We start from the raw sequence: 22,942 nt of genomic DNA on the forward strand, positions 1-22,942 counted from the left end.
ACCTAAGTTGGACACCCATTATCTCTCCTCCTCCCTACCCTTCCAGCCCCTTGAGAACCACTGTTCTATGAATTTCTCTTCAATCCACTGTTTAATCTTCCACGAGTGACCTCATTCAGTATTTTTCTCTCTGCCTCGATTTTTCTTTTAACTTAATGGGATCTGATCAGAAAAAAAGTTTATTATTGTGTTAAAACATCTTTTTTCCAATATCCTGTAGATTGTTCCATTACATCATCATGCATATAACCAAAATGATGAGATATTTATATATGTCAAAATAACAGTCATGAGCCAAGCATGACAGTATACCCATCCACTTTGATGTTCTAGTTTAAATAAAGTAGTGATTTCCACATCTGAACATGTACTTTTTGTTATTCATACTGATATGATACATACATTAAATGTAACACTTTTTTTCATTTTTAAAATAAACCCATAACACATTCATTTTCTATATCAGAAAGAATCAGGATGAAGAGTTAGAAGTAGATAGAAGTGAGAGGAAGGCTATATAAAGAAATATTTTAACCTTAGTTTTATTTTTTTAAACTTTAAAAGAATGATTAACATTCTCTTAATGATCATAATTTTGTTTTGCTTTTAGTGAGCTGGGATTTGAACTCAGGTCCTTGTGTTTTGTTAGGCAGGCACTCTACCACTTGAGCTTTTTCAAATAGGGTCTCCCATTTATTCCTGAACTAAAATCCTATTTCCACTTCCCATGTACTTTAGATGACAGACCCAAACTATTCATGCCCAAATTGTTATTGGTTGAGATGTGATCTCACAGACTTTTCCTCCTTGCTGGCCATCAACCAAAATCTTGGCACTCTCAACCTCCTCAATAGATTACAGATGTGAACCACCACACCTGGCTCCCTTTCTGATTTTATAAGGTAGAGCCATCCACATTGCTTACTAAGTATTTCGTACTTAAGCAAGTTGGCAAAGTTTGAAAGTGAAGTTATTCACATAGTTAGAAGACCATTGATGGGGAAATTGTAGAAAGTACAATGATGCACTATTGAGTAACAGTCTATGGAAATTTGTATCATTCATCTTTGCTTGTTGCTTCCACGTGAAAGTATGCTCTTGGAATCATTTTTCAGCTAGTGTTGTTTTTGATTCAGCCTTGATGGAGAAGATCCAATCTTGCATATGATTGGTGTTTTTAAAAAAATTGATGTCGTGATTTTGAACTAGTTTCATAACATACTTAGCAAGTTGTTTCTTTACACATAAGAGGTTAACTGAATACCTTACTTCACCCATCTCAAATGGCATTTTCTTCTTATGTATGCCCTTATTGGGGCACACTGAGGGCCTGGGTGCTGTCCCCTCACTTTTTTAATCAACAGTCATGCTCTACCACTTGAGCCACAGCTGTACTTCTGAGTTTTTGGTGGTTAGAGAAAAGAGTCTCATGGACTTTCCTATGCAGGCTAGCTTTGAGCTGTGACCCTCAGATCGAAGCCTCCTGAGTATCAGCTAGGATAAAAGGTATGAGCCACTGGTGCCCAGCTCTAAAATGGTCTTTAGGCAATTGATAAATTAGAATTATTCTCCATCCTAAATTTTTTAATGATTCTTTTTTTCAGAAAAAAGTCACATTAAATGGTTTTTTGGACACGCTGATGTCAGACCCTCCCCCACAGTGTCTGGTCTGGTTGCCTCTCCTGCATCGTCTGGCAAATGTTGAAAATGGTAAGTAGTTAGTTGCTAGTAAGTAAAGGAATTTTTTTTTAACTTTTGCTGTCAAGATGATGTACAGAGGGCTTACAGTTACATACATAAGGTAGTAAGTACATTTCTTGTCAAACGTGTTACTCCCTCCCTCATTTTTCTCCCACCCTCCCTCCTTCCCAACACCCTTCTCCCCACGTTGTACATATTTCCAACACCCTTCTCCCCCACGTTTATAACATATTGTTTTGTAAGTATTGTTGTTGCATTGGTTTGCCTTTTACCTTTTGTCTCACCATTTTGATGTTCTTCTTCCCTTCCCTGATTCAAACAAACAAATACACGCTACCCAGGGTACCAAAATCAAATACAGTAACAACAGGGGCTAAACCATAAGCAAGATAAACCAAAGAAATAATTTCACATTGTGCATTAAAAATCAAAACAACAATGATATACCACTTGTTTCCATAACTTGGAATACATTTTGTTTAGCATCATCTTATTTGATCATATGTACATAGCCATTGAGCTATTGTGACTATCTGCTAGGACTATCCTAGACATATAGTAATTATTACCAATGAGGAAAAACATAGAGTCAATGTTTCTTTGGGTTGGATCACTTCACTTAGTATAATTTTTTTTCCAAATCTTTCCATTTAAAGGCAATTTTTGAATTATTGAAATTAAATCATAGTCCCTTCAGATATTAAGCCCATATCAGAATTTAAGGGAAGTCTAATTTGTGATTCTTAGTTTGCTCAGGATAGATCCAACCTGCCTTCAGTCCATTAATAAAGCTTTATAGGACCATGGCAAGACTAGGGCTTGAGTAAAAAACATTTTGTCATATGTCTCTTACTAGAATTTTAAGATCTGAAATGTCCTCACTATACACTAAGCCTGTACCGTGTTTCATTTTAAACTCATTCAGAAATCTCTCTGTCTTTATTATCTCTTAGTTCAAAATTATGAAGGTATCCTATTTTGCTAATGGACACAATTGAAAGAATGGATTAACTAGTTTCTTCACAACTGCTAATAGTCACAGACTTTTTTTTGTTAATGCCTCTCATTCATTTGCAAAAGCAACATGCAATCTAGATATACAGTAGGCTGTCACACGGGTTTTGATTGCTAAGATCCAGGTCACTCTCTAATCAGAAAGCCATCATTGCATTCCTGCTGTCTCAGAATTTCTAGCTGTAGAAAACCGGGTTCATAGGCACCTGTCCCAGAGCAGTTACTCCAGATCCATTGCTCCTGCTTGTCTTTATCCACAGCCCCAAAGCAGAACATGCTGTGCTTGTTGAGAAGACAGCACACCAGAACAGGCTGTGTTCTTGTTTTCACTCTTGATTTCATAATTCCATTTACTCTTAGTTCCATTATATTTCCTGAGTTTTACCAAAGGAAAAAATAGTGATAACTATTGTTTTACAATCTTTAGCTCACAACATGCAGAACACCACCTGATCACTCATTAGCTTCCAATCTCAAATATTCTACCTTGCCTGCTTTGTAATTCTAATATTTTACTGAAGAAAATTATGTCTGTGAACTCTCTGGATTAGAACAGTGCTCAGATGATTTACATATATTTTAGGGTCCCATCCATCTGCTTTGGAAAATTAAAAAAATGTATAGCTTTGAGATGAAATCAATGTCACTCATTAAATAAACTATAGCCACTTCACTTTAAATGACATTTCAATTCTCTCATCCAGTTTCTCTGCACCTTCCTGTCATTTTTACATTTTATTAAAATTCGCTCTGTACAACTATTCCATCCTGCTTCAGAGTCTTAATGACCAGTGCTGGTCTAACAGAGAGAAAGCATTTGAAGGAAAGACAGTCAGGTTGCATAACTCCAATTCTTGTAGTGTAAGAGATGGGAGCCAAAAGAGCAAGTGACCTTACAGAAATGAGTGCTGTTAAAAGCACACCCATTCCCCATCCTGTTTCATTGCTTCCACCCTGACATGCATGCTTGAAAAGGCTGGTGAGGTTCTAGGAACAAACTAAAAGCTTCCTCAGCTAAATTTGACTATATGATTTGAATTCATGGCATGTGGCAGAAAGCTCTAATTCCTTCCAAGCTGCATTTTTCCTTCTTCTGGCTCTTACTTTGTTTTCCTGTTTTGTTTCTTTTTGTTTTCTTTTTTTAGTCTTCCACCCAGTTGAGTGTTCTTACTGCCACAGTGAAAGTATGATGGGATTTCGCTACCGATGCCAACAATGTCACAATTACCAGCTCTGTCAGGACTGCTTCTGGAGGGGCCATGCAGGAGGTTCCCATAGCAACCAGCACCAAATGAAAGAGTACACATCATGGGTAAGAGACGCAACGCTGGGTAATACTTAAAAGTGGGTGTGTGATTGTCGTTCCCAGTGAAAGGGAGTATCGAGGATGGTGACAAGGGACAAACTTCACTTCCACTCCAAGTCTAACATTTCTTCTATCTTCTCTGTCATCCTCCATCCAGTTGGATCCCTTGCTTATACTAGCTGAGCCCAGAGTAGCTTCCTGAGGCTTAAAATAGAGGAAGACTCAAACTGTGCTACTTATTGAAACATAGACCAGTCAGTATTTACTTAAATAACTGAACAACTACAGCTTAGGGACATAGGCTTATTTTCACAGTAAGTTATGTAAGTACATTCCAAGTTTTGTTTTGTTTTTGTGGAAAATATTGTTCATTTCATTTTTCATAGATCCTTGAATTCTTGTAAGAGTATGACTGACATATTAAGGACAGATGTATGAGAGTTCTGTTACATTTATTGCAGAGAATGAAGAGGAGAAAGTGTGGTCATATTAACAAATGATCTTTTTGTGAATAGTGTGTAATCAGCTTGATAAAGTTGATAGACATTTGCCCAGAAATACGTGGCACAGCTCAATAGGAATCTGATCTTGATGTGTCTGTGCTTTCAGTGGTTTGTGGCTGTCTGACATCACTGAACTCAAAGAAAAGTCCTGGCAGTGTTGCTCTTATGCATGTGCTCAAGTATTTTTCTGCGCTGGGATGGGATCTAGTTGTTTTTGTTGCTGTTGTTGTTTTATTGTTTTCAGTTGGGGAGGAGGGCTTGGACTCAAGGTCTGGGTGCTTTTCTCCTCAAGGCTCATGCTCTACCACTTTGAGCCACGGCTCCACTTCTGGTTATTAATTGAAGATAATTGAGGACAAAAGTCACTCTTTTATATACTTTTTTTACAGTTTCATATGTTAAGCCATGGGTACATTTCTTGCACTATTTGTTACCCCTTCCCTCATTCCCCCCTCCCCCTTTCCCTCTCCCCCCATGAGTTGTTCAGTTGATTTACAACTAATGGTTTTGCAAGTATTGCTTTTGGAGTCATTTGTCTTTTTATCCTTTGTCTCTCAATTTTGATATTCCCTTTCACTTCCCAAGTTCTAATACCAGTATATACAGTATCCAGGGTACTCAGATGAGATACAGTGATAGCACGGAGACAATCACAGGAAGGGGATACAAGAACAACAAATGAAGCTACTGTTTCACATGGCATGTTGAAAATAATTACAACAGTGATATGACACTCATTTCCATAACATGGAGTTCACTTAGCATCATCTTATGCATTCATAAGGGCATAGCTATTGGGCTCTTGTGATCCTCTGCTGTGACTAGCCTAAACCTGTGCTAATTATTCCCTATGAGGGAAACCATACAGTCCATGTTTCTTTGGGTCTGGCTCACTTCACTTAGTATAATTTTTTCCAAATTCTTCCATTTCCTTATGAATGGGGAAATGTCATTCTTTCTGATAGAGGCATAAAATTCCATTGTCTATATGTACCACATTTTCCTGATCCATTCGACTACTGAGGGGCCGCTGGGTTGGTTCTATATTTTAGCTATGACAAATTGTGCTGCGATGAACATTGTTGTGCTGGTGGCTTTAGTGTATTCTTGTTTGTGGTCTTTTGGATAAATGCCCAAAAGTGGGGCTGCTGGGTCATAGGGGAGCTCTATGTTTAGCCTTCTGAGGAATCTCCATACCGCTTTCCAGAGTGGCTGAACCAGTTTACATTCCCACCAACAATGAAGTAGGGTTCCCTTTTGGCCACATCCCCTCCAACATTTGTTATTGTTAGTTTTCTTGATATAGGACATTCTTACTGGGGTGAGGTGGAATCTCAATGTTGTTTTGATTTGCATTTCTTTTATGGCCAGTGATGTAGAGCACTTTTTCAAATGTCTCTTGGCCATTCTCCTTTCCTCATCAGAGAAGTCTCTTTTTCAGTCTTTAGCCCACTTGATGAGGGGGCTGTTGGTTCTTTGAGGTTTTGTTTTGGAGGAATTTAATTTTTTTTAGTTCTGCATATATTTTAGATATGAGGCCTTTGTCCATTGTATGGCCGATAAAGATCTTTTCCCAATCTGTGGGCTTTCTGTTTATCTTGCAAGCTATGTCCTTTGCCCTGCAGAAGCTCTTCAGTTTGATGCAGTCCCATTTGTCCAACCTTTCTTTGATTTGTAGCATTTCTGGGTCTTTATTAAGGAAGTTTCATCCTATGCCAAGGAGCCCAAGTGTTTCTCCTACTCCTTCCTTTAGTGTTTTCAGGGTATCTGTTTTTATTTCGAGGTCTTTCATCCATTTGGAATTGATTTTGGTGCAGGGTGATATATAAGGATCTAGTTTTAGTTTGTTGCAGGTGTTGAACCAGTTTTGCCAGCACCATTTGTTAAAGAGGCTGTCTTTCTTCCATTCTATTTTTTTGGCTCCTTTATCAAAGATTAAGTAGGTATAGTTCTGCAGGTTCATTTCTGGGTCTTCAATTCTGTTCCATTGGTCTTCAGGCCTGTTCCTGTGCCAAAATCAAGCTGTTTTTATTACTATAGCTTTGTAATACAGCTTGATGTTTGGTATTGAAATTCCTTCAGCACTGTTCTTTCTGCTTAGGATTGTTTTTGCTATTTGCAGTCTTTTATTGTTCCATATGAATTTCTGGATTGCTTCCTCTCTTTCATTAAAAAATGGTGTTGGGATATTAATGGGTATTGCATTGAATTTGTTGATGGCCTTTGGCAATATTGCCATTTTGACAATATTAATCCTCCCAATCCAGGAGCATGGGAAGTTTTTTCATTTCCTTAGTTCTGCCTTAATTTTGTTTTTCATGTTTTTAAAGTTCTCATCATAGAGGTATTTCGCTTCTTTGGTTAAGGTTATTCCTAGGTATTTTTTGTTTTTTGAGGCTATTGCAAAAGGAATTGCTTTCCTGATTTTGGTCTCAGTCTTCAGGTCTTTGGCATATAGAAAGACCATTGATTTTTGAGGGTTTATTTTTATATCCTGCTACTTTGCCAACAAAAGTCACTTTATTATGCTATCAATCATGACCCCCAAGTGTAAAAGAAAATGACAAAATTATGCACTGCTCCTATGGACAGGAAAATATCAACTCACTATGTAGATATGATATTCTGCTATTAGGAGTTTATTCTTACAATTTTGATGGTAATATATGAAGATTAATATCCCACCAACCCAAAGAAAAGCAGTAGTATGACACTCTACAAAGAATGTGGATTTCAGACTCAAAAAATAAAGGTTGCAGTTTCTGGTTTTACTTCTAATGAGATGTATTGGGCCACACCAAAAACATCTTCTACCTTGATTGCTTTATTTCTATAAAAACCTTCAGCTCCTCTCTCTGCTTCTGAGCGTTCTTCCACCTCAGCCATCTCCTGTTCTGAAGTGGGAGCAATCCCTCCAGGGCAAGGTTTCATCTTGTCATCCCTGTGATTTAAATGTCCAAATTGTGTCCTTTTTTGCCATCCTTGCTCTGCCATATAAGGACTTTGATAACCTCTCTCCTACTTTCCTCTCTAGAACAAGGTCTCCTATCTATTCCTCCTTTAGCAGTTTCTGTTTCTCCCATCTGAAATTGCTTCCTCAGGGGAGTAGACCTCTGTCCCCTTGGTTTTTGCCAGAAGGATTCTAGTGGCCAATTAAGTCCCAGATTGGGTGTCCCATGTACAATGGCTACTTTAGTTTCTCACAGCCTGGTCCCAGCCTTGTGCAAACTACCTGACATAGAGTATGCTAGAAAAGGGGTTCTTGAATGAATGAATGAATGCTGGGCTTTTTTTAAGTAAACCTTTTGGTAAAATGTCTCAGCAAGATTAGCTGTTATCACACCTACCTTTTCTTTTCCTTCCCAGAAATCACCTGCTAAGAAGTTAACGAATGCATTAAGCAAGTCCCTGAGTTGTGCTTCCAGCCGTGAACCTTTGCACCCCATGTTTCCGGACCAACCTGAGAAGCCGCTCAACTTGGCTCACATCGTGTGAGTATCTCTATACACAGAGGAAACACATCTTTTCCCTTGATATGTGTCCCAAGCAACTCATACAGACACAGTTTCACATCCCTTGTCAGAGACCAAATTTTTAAGATTTTTTTAAAGCAATACTATTGTCATTTTACCCTCAGTGTTTCTACCCAACTGTATAAGTAAAATGTTAACAGAATTCACCAACAAGTAGGAAATATTCAAAAAGGTTAGTTATAAAATATATTAGTATAGTTTGCATAAGTGGAAGTAAACCATCAATGGAATTACCATTGTCTAAAAAAGTTAAATCATAATGTATGCTAGTATTATATGTGCTTTCAGCTCATAATTTAACAACCATTTGTTTCCTTTCTCAGCAGTCATGCTAATGATGCCAGCTAATTTACATATTGCTTTTGAGTTTTTTAGTGCCCAGATTCCTATTGTAAAAACACATAGTCTATAAATAGGAAAGTTGAAGAAGGAAATAAAAAAAATTCTTTAAACTATGTGTGCATTTGGTGATAGAAAGGTTGGGCCAGTGAATGGTACAACTATCAGCCTGCCACTTCTCACAGTCCTTGAACCCTGAAGCCTGTCTCAGACCTCACCAACACAGCAAAAGGTTTGAATAGAAGAAACATTTCCTTTACTGTGAAGCTGAGCTCAAAACAAAAATGAAGCTGATTACTTGATCCTAGTACAGTTAGAAATAATATCATCGAAGTGCTCCACAAGCCTCTAGAACAAGTGCTTCCTCCAATTCCTCCTTTAAGAACCATCTTTTCCCCCTTAGTTTATTGGGACCCACCATTGTGCCACACCTGTGCTTAACATTTATGAGCTGAAGAGTTTCCAATATCAGTAATTTGCTTATGACAAGTTCATATGATAGGGAGGACATAACATGATTCCTAACAGGTGCTGTGGTGATATGAAGTAGTAACTCTCTCTTCTGATGAGTCTAAGCAAATACCATCACATCATTTGGGTTGCATCACATCTGTGAGTTTCACTTAAATACCACATGGTGGTGTGTTCATTGCTCCTGTGTGTGCTTTAAGGGATTCCTGACCCTGTCAGCAAGGCACAGAAAATAGTGTTCCTATCTCAAGGGACATGCTGCCCTAGGGCAAACTTCCAGAAAATATTCTATAGAATGTGATCAATTAACTTGCTTTTGGAAATAATGCTTCTAAAAATAGGCAAGTAAATGTAGGGAATATGCTAAAGAGTCAACAATTCACAGAACTTGCTTCACAGGTGCTGTTTGTAATGAGGTCACCACTTTTCTTCACATAGTCTATTGGACACAGTCACTAACTTGGTAGCAAAAGAAAAGAATGCATGAGAGTAAGCCTCTAGTGTGCAAGTCACACTTCCTACCAACCTGGTAACAGTTAAATACAAGAGCAGCCTCAAGTCCAAGCTGCTGGGTAGGTACAATGTGGATAAGAGTGGCTCTGTGCTAACTGTACTGAACTAGACAAAATAAGGATGCTGCTCCCCACTTCTGGAAGGATTTAGGAAAAGAGACCCTGTGAACATAAGTCAGTTTCTCTTTGGGCTGGAAATATGGTTTAGCTTGCTTTGTATGCATGAAGGCCGGGGTTCAATTCCTCAGCACCACATAAACAGAAAAAGCTGGAAGTGGTGCTGTGGCTCAAGTGGTAGAGTGCTAGACTTGAGTAAAATGAAGCCATGGACAATGCTCAGCCTCTGAGTCCAAAAGTCAGTGTCTCTGTGTCTGTGTGTTTGTGTCTGTATGTAATAAAAGTGAATTACATTGTGCATGTGTAATTTCCACAATAAGCTGATAGGTGCAACAAGGGAATCCAGGGCTTGTGCTTGCTCAGCACGCACTCTAACCCTGGATGACTCCCTGAGGCCCCACAATAGGGCCTTCGTCTGTGTTCCACAGAGATGTTTCAGGATTCTCTATACAAAATCTGCCATTTCCTGAAAGAAAATTACTGTATATCTAACCAGCCTCCCCAAGGAGTTTTCAATCTAAATAATCTATACAGTCCATCAGGGTAAATGTTCAAACCTTAAAATAAAAGTTATCTGACATATATATTAAAATAGCATTCAAGAAATTCTGGATAAAGAATATCCAGTCTGTATTAGAACAGAGTTTCTTTTCTATTTGTAGGTACAGAAGTTTTTACCTGTGTTTTTTTAAGCAGGTATGCAAGCCATTATTGGGGAAGTGGACAAAGGGTAGTCTAAGACTTTCAATTTGGAGCTATGTTGCTCATTTAGCCTTTATAGATTACTCTTAGGACATACATAAAAGAAATGATATATGTTTTAATCTTTGACAAAGAAGACCCTTTGAATCTGCTGCCTTAACCACGTATTTGAAATTAATGAATATTTGCACCTCTTCCAAATGTATGTAGGTATAATTTCCATTTATCTTATAAAAATGCATGACATGCAAGTCCTTTTATCCTGTCATTTCACCATATCTAATATTATATTTGCAGATGGTCAGCCTCTTGATATATCCTTACATGGCCTTTCCTTTTTGTGTGTTCAAGAGGGAGAGGCAAAGGAAGTGGGGAGTTAGGGAGAGAGACAATTTGCAAATTAGTACAGATTCTTCAAAGATACTATTCAGAAAGGAATCACATGTTTTAAATGTTTACCTGAAAGGTAATTACATGACCTTATGCAGTGCTGAAATATGGTTAATATTATGCAGCCCATGTGTTTGGGATGAGACATTGAAAATGATACAATCTTCTTAAACATGTATGCCTTCGTGGGTTTGTGATTATATAAAAAATTGATATGAGTTCTCTAGTATGTCCAATGTAATCAGTGGGAAAAATCATTGTAAGGAAAAAAGGTATAACTTGAGACAAAAATGCATGGCTCATGCCTGATTGATTCATAATAAATCAGAAAATATTTATATTTCTTAAGACTCCATTTCCAAGTAGATAGTGTGAAAAAAAGGCAAAGAAAAAAAAAAGAAAATGGCTGTCTGCCTGCATAATTAAACTAACATTTTCCAGAAGTCTTAGATTTAGTCAAAAGAGACAGGTTGTGATACTATCTCAGACACTTATACAGACTTGCATATGGAAATGAATCACGTGACACAGAACATGCCATTCCCTTACTAGAGCCAGGGGATTTTAAGTACAAGCATTGAAGAGGTACCGCTACTCATGAATGATTCCTTAAATAAGAATGAGCAGGTGGTGACATTTCGGTATTTTGGCATTTGTTCTTCATTATTGTATTGCTTCTAAATGTTGCCATGATTAACAACAGTCTTTACTCTGTTCAATTTTTTTTTTTTTTTGCTGCCAAAAGTGATACTTGGTAAGTAGTTCAATAGTCCCCCGTGTACTTATAAAGACAGAATCACAAAATATAAGACTAGTTAAAACTAATTCTTGAGCTTCACTTTTTTAGTTTGTAAGAAGTGATGAAAACTTTCTTTTATGTTTTAATGATCTCTGATCCAGAAAGAAAGATTTGATCCCAGAATGAAAATTTCACACCAGGTTCCTGTGACTTAGTCTTCTAAAGCTATTTCTTTGGGCTAGAGTAAACAAGTTTAGTATTCCCAAGGTATCCTATGGATTGGAAAAGACAATTTACCATTTGGTTATGGAGAAAGCTAGCACCAGGTGCCAAGACAAGTCATTTTGTGGCCCAAGTTCAACACAAAGCCATTTGCTAAGAAACCTCAATTGCAGTGGTCTGATTCAATAAAGTAAATTCCCAATCTAGCTGGAAAGCATTTCAAATCTACATGCTTTCTCATTGCCTGGAGATAAAGCAAGATCAGAGCATGCTTCAACAGAATCATAGTGAAGTTAACATTTCCTCTGATGCGGGATGACCCTCTGGCTTGTGGTTCATCTTCTGAACTCTTGAATTCCCTGTCCTTGCCCCATTTTGTATCTCACACTAAACCTAAAACTAAAAAATGCTTGAAGATGAGATATTAGGGATTTTTTTTTGAGATGTTAGGGATCTTGGCCCTATACTTTTATCTAAACTGAGATATTCAGGATAAAGAAAGTTTGAATGATGAAGGATGAAATGAAGACTGGGGAAGACAGACATAATGCAATGGGTGTGTAGGGCAATATCATATGAACAAAGTGAAGGTTGTACATTGCCTTATATCATATACTTTATCATATGCATCAGCTAAATAGTAGAAATGTACTGCTTCCTTGCATCTTCACTTAGAATGAAGAAAAATAAGGCAAAATAGAGTCCCACCCTCTGTCCTTGTGCTGTGTCCTTGCAGGAATAGTTGAGACGAATGCCACACAGAAGGGAGTTCTAAAGGCTGGGGAATCCTCCCCTTGCCAAACCATGTAGATTTTGAAACTCTTGTTTTCCAAATCTCTCCCTTTAGAAAATAATAGAAATAAGGATATCGTCTTCTTCAAAATCCTTTATCCATCCAAGAACACAACTCAGGGAAACACCAAGACTCAGCATTGCTGGATCAACATTCTCATGTTCTCTAGAGCTTTGCTCCAGTGTCTAATTGAGTCTTTATATTCTCGAAGAAATGTAACTTTAAAAGAGCATATAAACTTTCACGTTGATCTTGAATAAGGGGATTCTGGGTACAACTGTGCTTTTCCTATCCTCTTTCTTTAGGGGATGGCAGTTTGTCATTTGTGTCTTTCCTTTGCTTTAACTTTCCACACACACACACTGTACTTTCTTTTAGGCCTCCCAGACCTGTAACCAGCATGAACGACACACTGTTCTCCCACTCTGTGCCCTCCTCAGGAAGTCCCTTTATCACCAGGAGGTAAGTTCCAAATCTACTACAAAATATGGAATAAGATAAGTCTTGCTGTGAATGAGTCTTGATTCTGTGACAAGAAAAAAATGTATTTTATTGTACACCAAATGCAGAAGACCATTACTGGAAGCTAGTTTGCTAGTATCTATCACAGACTTTAAATGTCTTCCATTTGAATGCAGATAAAGAAGGCTTGGGCTAATGTCCCTTCTGGAAACCCGCATTTACGATCCCTCACAGTAAAAATGGGGGGGGGGGGCGGTATGTTTTAGTTTTACTACTGATACACACTCATTCTGTCTCACTACATAAGTCACATTCCTAACACTGGGAGTGGTCCACTGAAGCAAGGGAAATGGAATTTCAAGATACGATGGTATTTTATTATACAGATTCTGAAATACCTCACTATTTCAGGCACTAGATATAAGAGAATCTTGGTGGGGGACAGAGGTTGGTGAATTATGGAGTTCCTGAGCCTAGAGGCAGAAGCTCAAAGTTAGAAATGTAGTATCCATGTAAATAATTGCCCGGATAATAATGAGAACACACACACACACACACATACATGTATATGTATATATGCATACGTGTGTATATATAACATTTAAACATATAACTTTTAAATAAATGTAAAAACATTAAAGAATATATATTGTAGTATCGTTTTAAAGGGTAGATATATGGCACATCTTTTCGCACAATTTGACTCCTTTCGCATCTGTAAGAATTAGCTTTAGGAGCACATGAGGCTCGAGAGGTACTCTGAATCATTTGAACAACTATCACAAAACAAGCACCAGAAAATCATTTCATAAATACATAGAGCAGCCTCACGGGAAAGCAGGAACAAAGGTAAGGAAAACTGGAGTAATTGAGCATAAGATCTTAACTACCTTTCAGCAGAAAAAATACACCCTCATGTTTTGTAAAATGTATGTAATCCATCTATCTCTGAGATGGTTTATAAGGTTCCAGATTTACTATATTACCCTCATACATTCCCTGTGTTCCTGGATTTCCCCCAAGAGGAACCTGCAACAAAGACATCCCCAGTAATAGTAAGAAGTAGAATAAAGAGAATGTGACAGTACATGCTGTTTGCAGTATGTAAATTAAGTGTGTAAGGAGTGGGAATGAGGAGGCAGTGAAACAACATGATTTAGGCCTTCAACAACTTCTGGTTATCATCCATTTTAGAACCACCAGCAAATTCCACCTTCTTTCCTAATAGAAAATCATAAAGTGTCAATTCTGTAAGAGATGCAGGTCTGAGCATCTGTCTAGGGAGGACCCCATATGATATTTAGAGAGATATATATCCTTAGTAGGAAGTTCTACATTCTACAAAAGCCAAGCAGAGACAGACCCCATCCTTACTGAAGATCATTTTATATCATTTCAGCTCGGACGGTGCTTATGGTGGATGCGTCTAGATGGATAACATGACTTCCTCTACCCTAAATAGCCCTCTAATACTTTGAGCTGTTCTGCTTCCTCCAGGGTTCATGGTACCCATTAATTCAAACAACAATGGTTCCCCTTTCTTCCTATTTTCAGTCCTTTGGGCATGCTATCTGTGAACCACAGACGTGTTGTTTCAACTTGAGTTTCTTCCTATCACCATGGAGATTGAACTCCAGTTTCTGTTTTAAGGGTGCTGTTCAATAAAACCAAATGTCTTTCTTCGCTGAGTGGACCTTGGTCTGTCCATGGGAGGTTTTAATGAGGTCATCGCTTGTATCCCTCAGGTTATCTGGGGAAATAATTACATCCAACCCCATGGCTGAAGAGCATTTGTTCATAAAGCTGTATGTAGACCAGCCTGGCCAGGGTTGTATGGTCAGTATCTCATGATCAATATCATGGTCTGAATCACTAATGGCAGTAGTGGTTCCATAGTTAGATGGCTAGACAATCTATGCCAGCAGGAAAATCCTTGTCCTGGTAGAGATGAAAGTCTGGGAGTGTGGTGGGAGATGATGAGATTCTTTTAAAAATGTCCACTTTAGCTAGATTTACATACTTTCTTCTCTTTCTCACTTGTTTCTATTAAATTCACAGTGTTAGAGCAGTACCTGTGAAGGGAATAAATCTGAAGATCACCATGCTGGGTCTTGTTTGGACAAGCATCTGATTGTGTACCATCTACAAGACTTTACTTGGTGGTTTTAAGACTCTTGAATTAAGCGGGATCTCAGAATGGTCTTTAGTTGTAACTAGTGAGGCAAGGACAATAGCTTGTCACTGACCTCAATAAAGGTAAGGACTTGAGAACTTACCAAGCCTCATGACCTTTCTGTCATACTGGGTCAGAGAAATCCCTCACTCCCTTATTTTCCTTTCCAATAAGAACAGTGTTATTCCTCCTGCTGTAACTACTTTAGATCAGTTTGTTGATCTCTGATCTTCATTTTTCTCACTTGCTAATGCTTCTGGTGATTCACTTCTACCACACTGGTACACTAAAGTTGATGCAAACCCATTGAGACAGATGAAAGCATAAGTTAACGGTCCTGTTCTCTCTACAATTGGGACAAAACTAACAAGATATGGCCTAGAGCTCTGCCCTCAGTCCTACACTGGAAGTTTAAAAAAAATTTTAAATGCAGGCCAAAAATTATACTGGTCAGTAGGTGCAGCATTAAGAAAGCTGGGAGGGTTACCCTACAGGTATTTTGTGTAGCCTGAATTCTGACTTGGAAAGCTTAGGCATCTGAGAATGATAAAACAGAATGAGGAGGGATGAGAACCAACGCTTACATACCTACCACCTTCATAAGCCCACCACTAGGATCTTCAAAAGGCACTAGGGCATATCTTTGACATCTTAAGACTTCCTCCTAATCTAGCTCATGCTGATTTATGAGTGTGTACCTCCAGTTCTCACAGCTTCTGTCACCACCCCATTCTTCTCTCCCTTTCTAGCTTTAGACGTGGTTCATTTTACCATTATGTAAACGAAGGCATTCTCAAACACAGTCTTCCTTAGTCCTTTGAAATCTTGTGCATGCACTGTGTGTGCATGGGTGGGTGTGCACACAAGTATCTGTCTGGGTGTCATGTGCACTTGTGTATTCAGTGCTGGTTAGCAATTAGGATGGGTGTCAAATTACATAATTCATAGATCAAATCATCTTATTTGTTTTTTGTTGTACACTATACCCCTAGCTTCTTGTCTTTAAAATTTATAGGAAAGAATATCTGAGCCAATAGCAGTCTATTACCATCACTGGTAAAACAGGCTTCAAGAGCTAAATATGGCAGACCAACGATATTGTATCTAAGCTCATGAAAGACATCAGAGTCTTATTACAAATATTACTGCAGGGACTGACCTTACAGGCTCGAAGGCCATTTCTCCCTTCTATGTCCACAGCATTGCACTTGCAGTATCTGCTGCTGTTGTCGTTGTTGTTTGCACCATGCTTCCTTCATGAAATCTTAATTACCTTGTCAAAACTCTGACAGGTTATGGGGGCAAACTAGTCCTTTTCCTATGGTAACTGAGTTGTTGTAATTATGGCCCATATTTTTTTATTGGCTATAATAAGGACCCTGAAAATTTGAATGACTAGTTTATTTTATCACCAATATTAGAAACATCTTTTAAAGGTTTTTTACAAGTACTTTTATAGTTACAACTTCTGAAGCACTTGGATTATTATAGATAGCACTTACTATATTATATATAGTATCATTCTACCAAGTGTTAGATAACTGCTTATAATGCCTACAATGTGTTGAACATAATCTAACATTCAATTCCCTGCTGTTTCTCCATGACACTCGCATTACTAACACTGTATTTGCTTTGTAGTATCTATAAAGAAGGCTCACAACCTACCAGGTACTTCTCCAGAACTAATTTTTAAGTTATTTTTGTTGTTATGCTTCAAAACTAAGGAGAGGATTTTCCAAATACATAAAAATTAGTGTATCCTTCCAAAACCCATCGTGTCATTGTGTGTGCATGCACATGACTGAGTATTATTGAAAAGCTGAATATTACTGGAAAACACATGCTGTTTTTCAGAAGTTTTTTTTACAGGATTTGGTGAGAAAATTGAGAAATTTGTAGGGGAAAAAAATTTAAAGGAATATCCCTTGGCTCTTTTGCTTTCAGAAGACATTGCTATCAGCCTTTCCTGTCAGTCCCTCAGTAGTACATGGCAAGTACAGTGTGAGTGGAGGGATGAGCGTCTGTCTTGGTGAGGGCCTTGCATAGCAAACCTGAGATGTGCACAGAGACAATTTAGGCAGTCTTGCTTCTCCCTGAAACTCATATCAGAAAAGATCAACCAGCAACCCCAAGTCAATGTTACTTTCTGGCACATTAATATGCAGCAAGGGCTCATTTCTGACAAAGGAAATGGGCTCCAAGTGCTGAGGGTAAGGCCCCCCCACAAGACAATGGGGAGTATCACATAACTCCTACATGCAAACCACTGGGCGACAAAATGAAGGTTTGGACATCTAAAGTATTATATAAAATAGTATGAGATTGCACTGGTTTCAAGGGATCCTACATGTTGTCACTGTTTTCACAACTTGGGGGGAAAGATGTTGATGTGGCTTCCTTTTTTTTTTTTTTTTTTTTTTTTTTTGCATTCCTTGGGAACTGCAGAAGAGATGTTGTTGAAAAGAACTTCAAACACCCACCCAGATGTTCAGTAAAACCTGCCTCTCAGTCCACTCGAAATTCTTGACCAACTTGGTTTTGAAAGTCATTATTTTCCTCCTTTATTTTTTTTGTACTCTACTCAAGGTCTTATTTTTGGCTTTTCAGAAGCAAGAGACAAAGAGGGGAGCTTGAGGCAGAACTCTTGAAAGATAAAAACAATCTGGACAGTGAGTGTCACGAGTCAGAAATTAAGAGAAAGCAAAACAACATAATTTACTTGCACAAACTTATAAAAACATATAATGTAAGCCCTATCTTCATATTTCTTCCCGGATTAGTTTTCCTAGGAAATCATATGGCAACTGAAAGGAAATTAAAGGTTTTAAATAATTCTTTCAAGCAACACTGGAAAGGGTAGATGTAGAGGATATAACACAAAAGGAAAAGTGATGTGCATGTGTACGTGTGACTCTTGCCTCTGTGTGTGTGTGTGCATGTGTGTGTGTGTGTGTGTGTGTGTGTGTGTGTGTGTGTGTGTGTGTAGAATCTGCTCCTCGGTTTCATGGAAGCTGGGACTTGGAAAAAAGGAGAAAAGAAGGGGGAAGAAAAGAAAATGGAGCAGAACAAGGAACAGATGAGCCCCAAGAATTATGGAAAAAGAAAGGCCACTAAAGTAACTCTAGTGAATTTCTTCCTTCTTGTCAGTCTTCTACTGCTCCTCTGCTTGTGTGCTGGGAATGGCACTGATGAGTGTAGTAACAGATCAACCCCCACCCATCAAACACTTTCTTTCTTCACGCTCCTGAGTCTTCCTTTTACTTTCACATTCACATGGATGGGTTGGATGTACCTGAATAATTATTAGGCATTCAGTTTTAGGAAACATTAGTATGATTTCTGATATCAAATGAGCCAAGAAGCACAAGAAGGTAGCAAAATCATTAGTTTGGAGAGAGAATTATGGATCCTTCACATGGTTTTGGTTTGTTTTGCAAGCATCTTCAATTTAATTGTGCAAAAAACACATGTATCTTAAGTTAGAAAAAAAAAGAAGTTATGAGGATATTGGGCAGCAGACTAGAGACTGGTTACAGAAGAGTGAACTTAGGGAGAACTGCTGGAGTAGAAAGGTTTACAGTGCTATTTTGATGAGGTAATACCACACAGAAAAGCATCTATGACAGCTCTAGGTGATGATTGGCCATGATGGATGGATTCTATGATCTTAGAAGATGAACGTCTTTAAAGCTTTTAAGAAAAGGATCTAGAAAGTAGATCCTCTCAGAAGATTACTTTATTATTTTTAATGTTATAGTGACTATTGCTTGGTCTGGTGACTATAGTTAACAATAATGCATTGCATATTTCAAAACTGCTGAATAAGGTCAGATTCTGGTGGCTCACACCTGTAACCCTAGCTACTCCAGGCTGAGATCTGAGAATCTGGTTCAAAGCCAGCCTGGGAAGAAAAATCCCTGTGAGACTCATATCTCCAGTGAATCACCAGAAAACCAGAAGTGGAGCTGTGGTTCCAAGTGGTAAAGACCTAGTCTTGAGCAAAAGAGCTCAATTCAAGCTCCACAACTGACAACAAAAAAATAGTGCTGAGTAAATAGGTTTAAAATGTCCTCACCAAAATAAAATACATGTGGTGATGATGGATATATTATTAACTTGATTTAATCATTCTACAATGTGTGTATATTTATATACTTATGCACATCAAAACATCTCATTTCGGGCTGGGAATATGGCCTAGTGGCAAGAGAGCTTGCCTCGTATACATGAAGCCCTGAGTTCGATTCCCCAGCACCACATATACAGAAAACGGCCAGAAGTGGCGCTGTGGCTCAAGTGGCAGAGTGCTAGCCTTGAGCAAAAAGAAGCCAGGGACAGTGCTCAGGCCCTGAGTCCAAGCCCCAGGACTGGCCAAAAAAAAAAAAAAAAAAATTACATTTCACCCCTACTGTAATTTATGTTTACAGTCATCTTTGTTTATGTATTGTACTTTTTAAAAGAGCGCTATGTCATATACGAGATGCCTTCCCAAAGGGCTGAGGGAAAAGGTCATAGGTTCAACAACTCCAGAGTAGATTGCATGCACTATGTAGGCCTTTTCTTTTTAATGAGTCACATTTTATATAAATTTACCAGAGACTCCACTGTTTAAGGAATCTTTCATGTATACTATTACAAAATCAGAATTCTAATTATAAAGTGCACAATAGTAATATAATGCTCATTTATAATTTTGTATGTTCTTTTTAGGATTTCAGTCTGAGGGGTACAACCTTAAAACTTTGAGTTAAAGTTTTATAAGGCATTAACTGTCTTATAAGCCTTCATGTGCTACGCATATATGTGTGTGTACATTAGAGCTTCTAGAAAGTGTTTTACAAAATCTCATAATTTAGATACCAAAAGTTAACTATCTAAAGTGTCAGACAGCTTTTTTCTGTATTTTCTATGAATCAGGTGGGAGTCGCTTTAGGTACATGTATGTGTAGGCCAAATTCTTACCTTACAAAGGGGTTCAAGTCTCTTTAAATGTGTTATTACCAGGTCAGTTGCAATATTAAAACTTGACATTGTATTTCCCAATGAAACACCTATCTCACAGTGAATCTCCAGTGATTTGGACCTCATCACATTTAATTATCAATTATGTGTTGCATGTTAATAAAATCATATTTTAAACCTTGTGATTGTCACTTGTATTACTAAATGAAATTATTAGTCCTTCTATGGAATCTAAAATGTTGAGTTACTTTATTGATTATACAGTCTTTAGTGGTAATGTGTTCATATTGATGTAAGAAATACAAACACATGCCTTGACAGCTAAATGATGCATTTGTTTGCTTCTTGGAAAGTCTTCTTTGATGGCTTGGTGCTTAAGGCAGTAAAACATTTATTTCTAAAATGACAACCATTTCTAGGTAATTTTCAGTCTTTATGTGATAGATAACTGAGAATATGGGAAAGTCTTAGAAACAAATTTCCTGAGTAGGAACTAAAGGCCAGCAGGACTTAGTGAACTATGAGATGTTTGCATGATATTTTGTAATAAATGTTAAACTGATTTTTGTGATGTCTAGACCTATGCAATTTAAGTGTTCACACATTAAGCAAATAGCAGAGGCCAAGTCTGGGGATGTGGTGACTTGTGTAATTGTAATTATGGTCCTCAGCAGAGGCTTCTACTCCTAAGCTGAAGTCTGAGGAAATCTGAAAACATCTTGAACATTTCAAAATAATTAGATGTGTCCAGATAAAGCTTGGATCTAGACTTGGGAGTTTCTGTTGCCAGTTTCTATTCTTGAATGCGTTGCCGCGTTTACGTTCTTCTTGGCTTTTCCCATCTTATTAACTAGCTCTCCTCCCAAGGACAGTGAAGTAGAGCAGAACAAAATGCTGGCTAGGGCTGCTCCAGCTTTTCTGCAGGGCAAAGGGTAAGTTAAAGCTGGAGTGTGCCGGAATCCTGAATTAACTCAACTAAACATGAAGTTGCCTTGTGTCATGAATGCTTTGTGTGTGAAAGCCCATCTTAGATTTAGTTTAAAAAAAAAAACACCAACAAAACAACAATAACAAAATAAAAAAAAAACAGTTTCTCATAACCCAATTAACAGCACCATGTAGTTATTTCGAGCAGGCCCATCTGTGTAGTAGTTATTCACTTTTCCTAATTTCCTTTTGTTTTTCTTTTTCAATGACTAAGTGGATGATTTGATTCTTCCCAAAGTATACTTAATCTTTGCTTGCAACCCATTTCTGTGTGATTGGTGTACAGATAAATACCTTGGCTTTAGTGAAGAATGCAGTTCTGTTTTCTACAAAAGTTGTTCCACCTCAATCGAAGCCTTTACTTTTGAAGTTAGTGCAAGGAAATTGTGAAGTTTTCTTTCTTGGATTTTGCTTGTGTTTATTGTTGTTGTTTTTTCATAGATCATCACTTATCTTTGTGCTTAACTGGCTTGGTTTTCTGAATGCTTTTTCTACCACAGACTTACTCTCACCTTCTCTGATTATTTCTGTCCACCTCTCTTAATACCCTTTGTTTCCTCCTGCCCCATTTCAGGATACAATACAGCCTGAATGTAGCTGACAGGCTAGCTGATGAACATGTGCTCATCGGGCTGTATGTCAACATGCTCCGGAACAACCCATCATGGTTAGTGGAGGTTTTTCTGCTGGACTGTCCTTAGAGAGGGGAACAGTCTGATCGGGTGACTAGTCCTCTTAGCAATTGGCAAAGTTACTGCATGTCAAAGGTCTTACTAAGGCACTTTTTATCTAGTCCAATTAAGTTGTTTGTGATGATGATGATAGCCTGGAAACATCCAGTCATATGTCATAGAACTCACACCTTCACTTACAACTTAGCAAAGGTGAAAATGTGGATGAATGAGTGCCTTGCCAAGTATTAGCATTCTAATGGATGAAGGACTTTGGGTCCCTTTAGGTCAGGCCTTTGCCTTGATGGTAATGCAAAAATTTGTCTTCATCCAAGGATGTGGAAGTCTCTGCTAATGTAGGAAGCCATGCTTCATTTCACTTAGAAGTGAAAAGAAGGAAATGTAGTATAATGAGAGCATAAAATGGAAACCATATCTTTATCAATTATAACAAGGGGAGATACTGTATTCCAGCAATTTTATTAGTTCCAAATGCACCTAAGTCACTGTCCTGATGAAAGCCTACTTTCAAGTGCAGAACGTGCCATTTATTTTTATACATGTGAGGTCCAACTGTTCAGCTAGGCATAGTATTGTGATAAAAGAATTCATAGTTTTCCTTCATTATAATTGTGATGCAAAAACAAAAGACTGGGGGCTGGGGATATGGCCTAGTGGCAAGAGTGCTTGCCTCGTATACATGAGGCCCTGGGTTCAATTCCCCAGCACCACATATACAGAAAATGGCCAGAAGTGGCGCTGTGACTCAAGCGGCAGAGTGCTAGCCTTGAGCAAAAAGAAGCCAGGGAACAGTGCTCAGACCCTGAGTCCAAGCCCCAGGACTGGCCAAAAAAAAAAAAAAAAAAAAAAAGACTGGTTGCCGTTGGCTTTGAAAATAAATGGTGCATTTGCCATTTGCTTATAAGAAGCAGACTCTAGATGTCCACCTTATGTATGATTCGTTGTAGTGTAGACTGCTATTGTCCAAATGTAGTTAGCCACAGTTCTTCAGAAGTCTTTAATTTCCTTTAACAGCTCCACTTTTCTTGGATCGAAGAATGCATGGGTTTTTTATGGTGATAACTCTACAGTGGGCCACATGGGGTAAATTCACCTGAGAATGATTTGCACCTTCAGCACAGCCGGCTCTTTCCTTTTACAAAGGCATCTCGTCTTGCTGGACTCTGTTTTCCAGAGTTCCTTCTTTTTGCGTGAACATTTATTTGTTGCAACAGATACAGTACATATATGTGAATTTGTATTTTTAGAAACATATAAGCAGTACACTGGTTTAATTTCATCTTATATCACCCTCCTTGAGGATAGAAAAATGTGTTTTTCA

The 22,942-nt window shown here is 38.1% G+C and overlaps 1 protein-coding gene across 5 annotated transcripts in view; it reads left to right on the forward strand.

Annotated features, from left to right (window-relative positions):
* Nucleotides 1-22,942, forward strand: part of Dtna (dystrobrevin alpha) — a 235,311-nt gene that overhangs the window by 162,593 nt on the left and 49,776 nt on the right. For 2 of the 5 annotated variants that reach the window (XR_007213400.1, XM_048363435.1), the window contains exons 8-13: nt 1,605-1,710; nt 3,861-4,027; nt 7,891-8,015; nt 12,721-12,804; nt 20,797-20,874; nt 21,504-21,596. Coding sequence is in view for 4 of the 5 variants with exons in the window: in XM_048363435.1 (XP_048219392.1) it covers nt 1,605-1,710; nt 3,861-4,027; nt 7,891-8,015; nt 12,721-12,804; nt 20,797-20,874; nt 21,504-21,596 (653 nt within the window). In the remaining variant the exon portion in view is untranslated. Of the gene's footprint in view, nt 1-1,604; nt 1,711-3,860; nt 4,028-7,890; nt 8,016-12,720; nt 12,805-14,203; nt 17,856-20,796; nt 20,875-21,503; nt 21,597-22,942 lie in introns of those variants that run through there. The other 3 variants (XM_048363437.1, XM_048363436.1, XM_048363434.1) reach the window with 3 other exon arrangements.

This window comes from Perognathus longimembris, chromosome 15 (assembly GCF_023159225.1).
Source record: "Perognathus longimembris pacificus isolate PPM17 chromosome 15, ASM2315922v1, whole genome shotgun sequence".
In the NCBI taxonomy this organism is placed as follows: domain Eukaryota; kingdom Metazoa; phylum Chordata; class Mammalia; order Rodentia; family Heteromyidae; genus Perognathus; species Perognathus longimembris.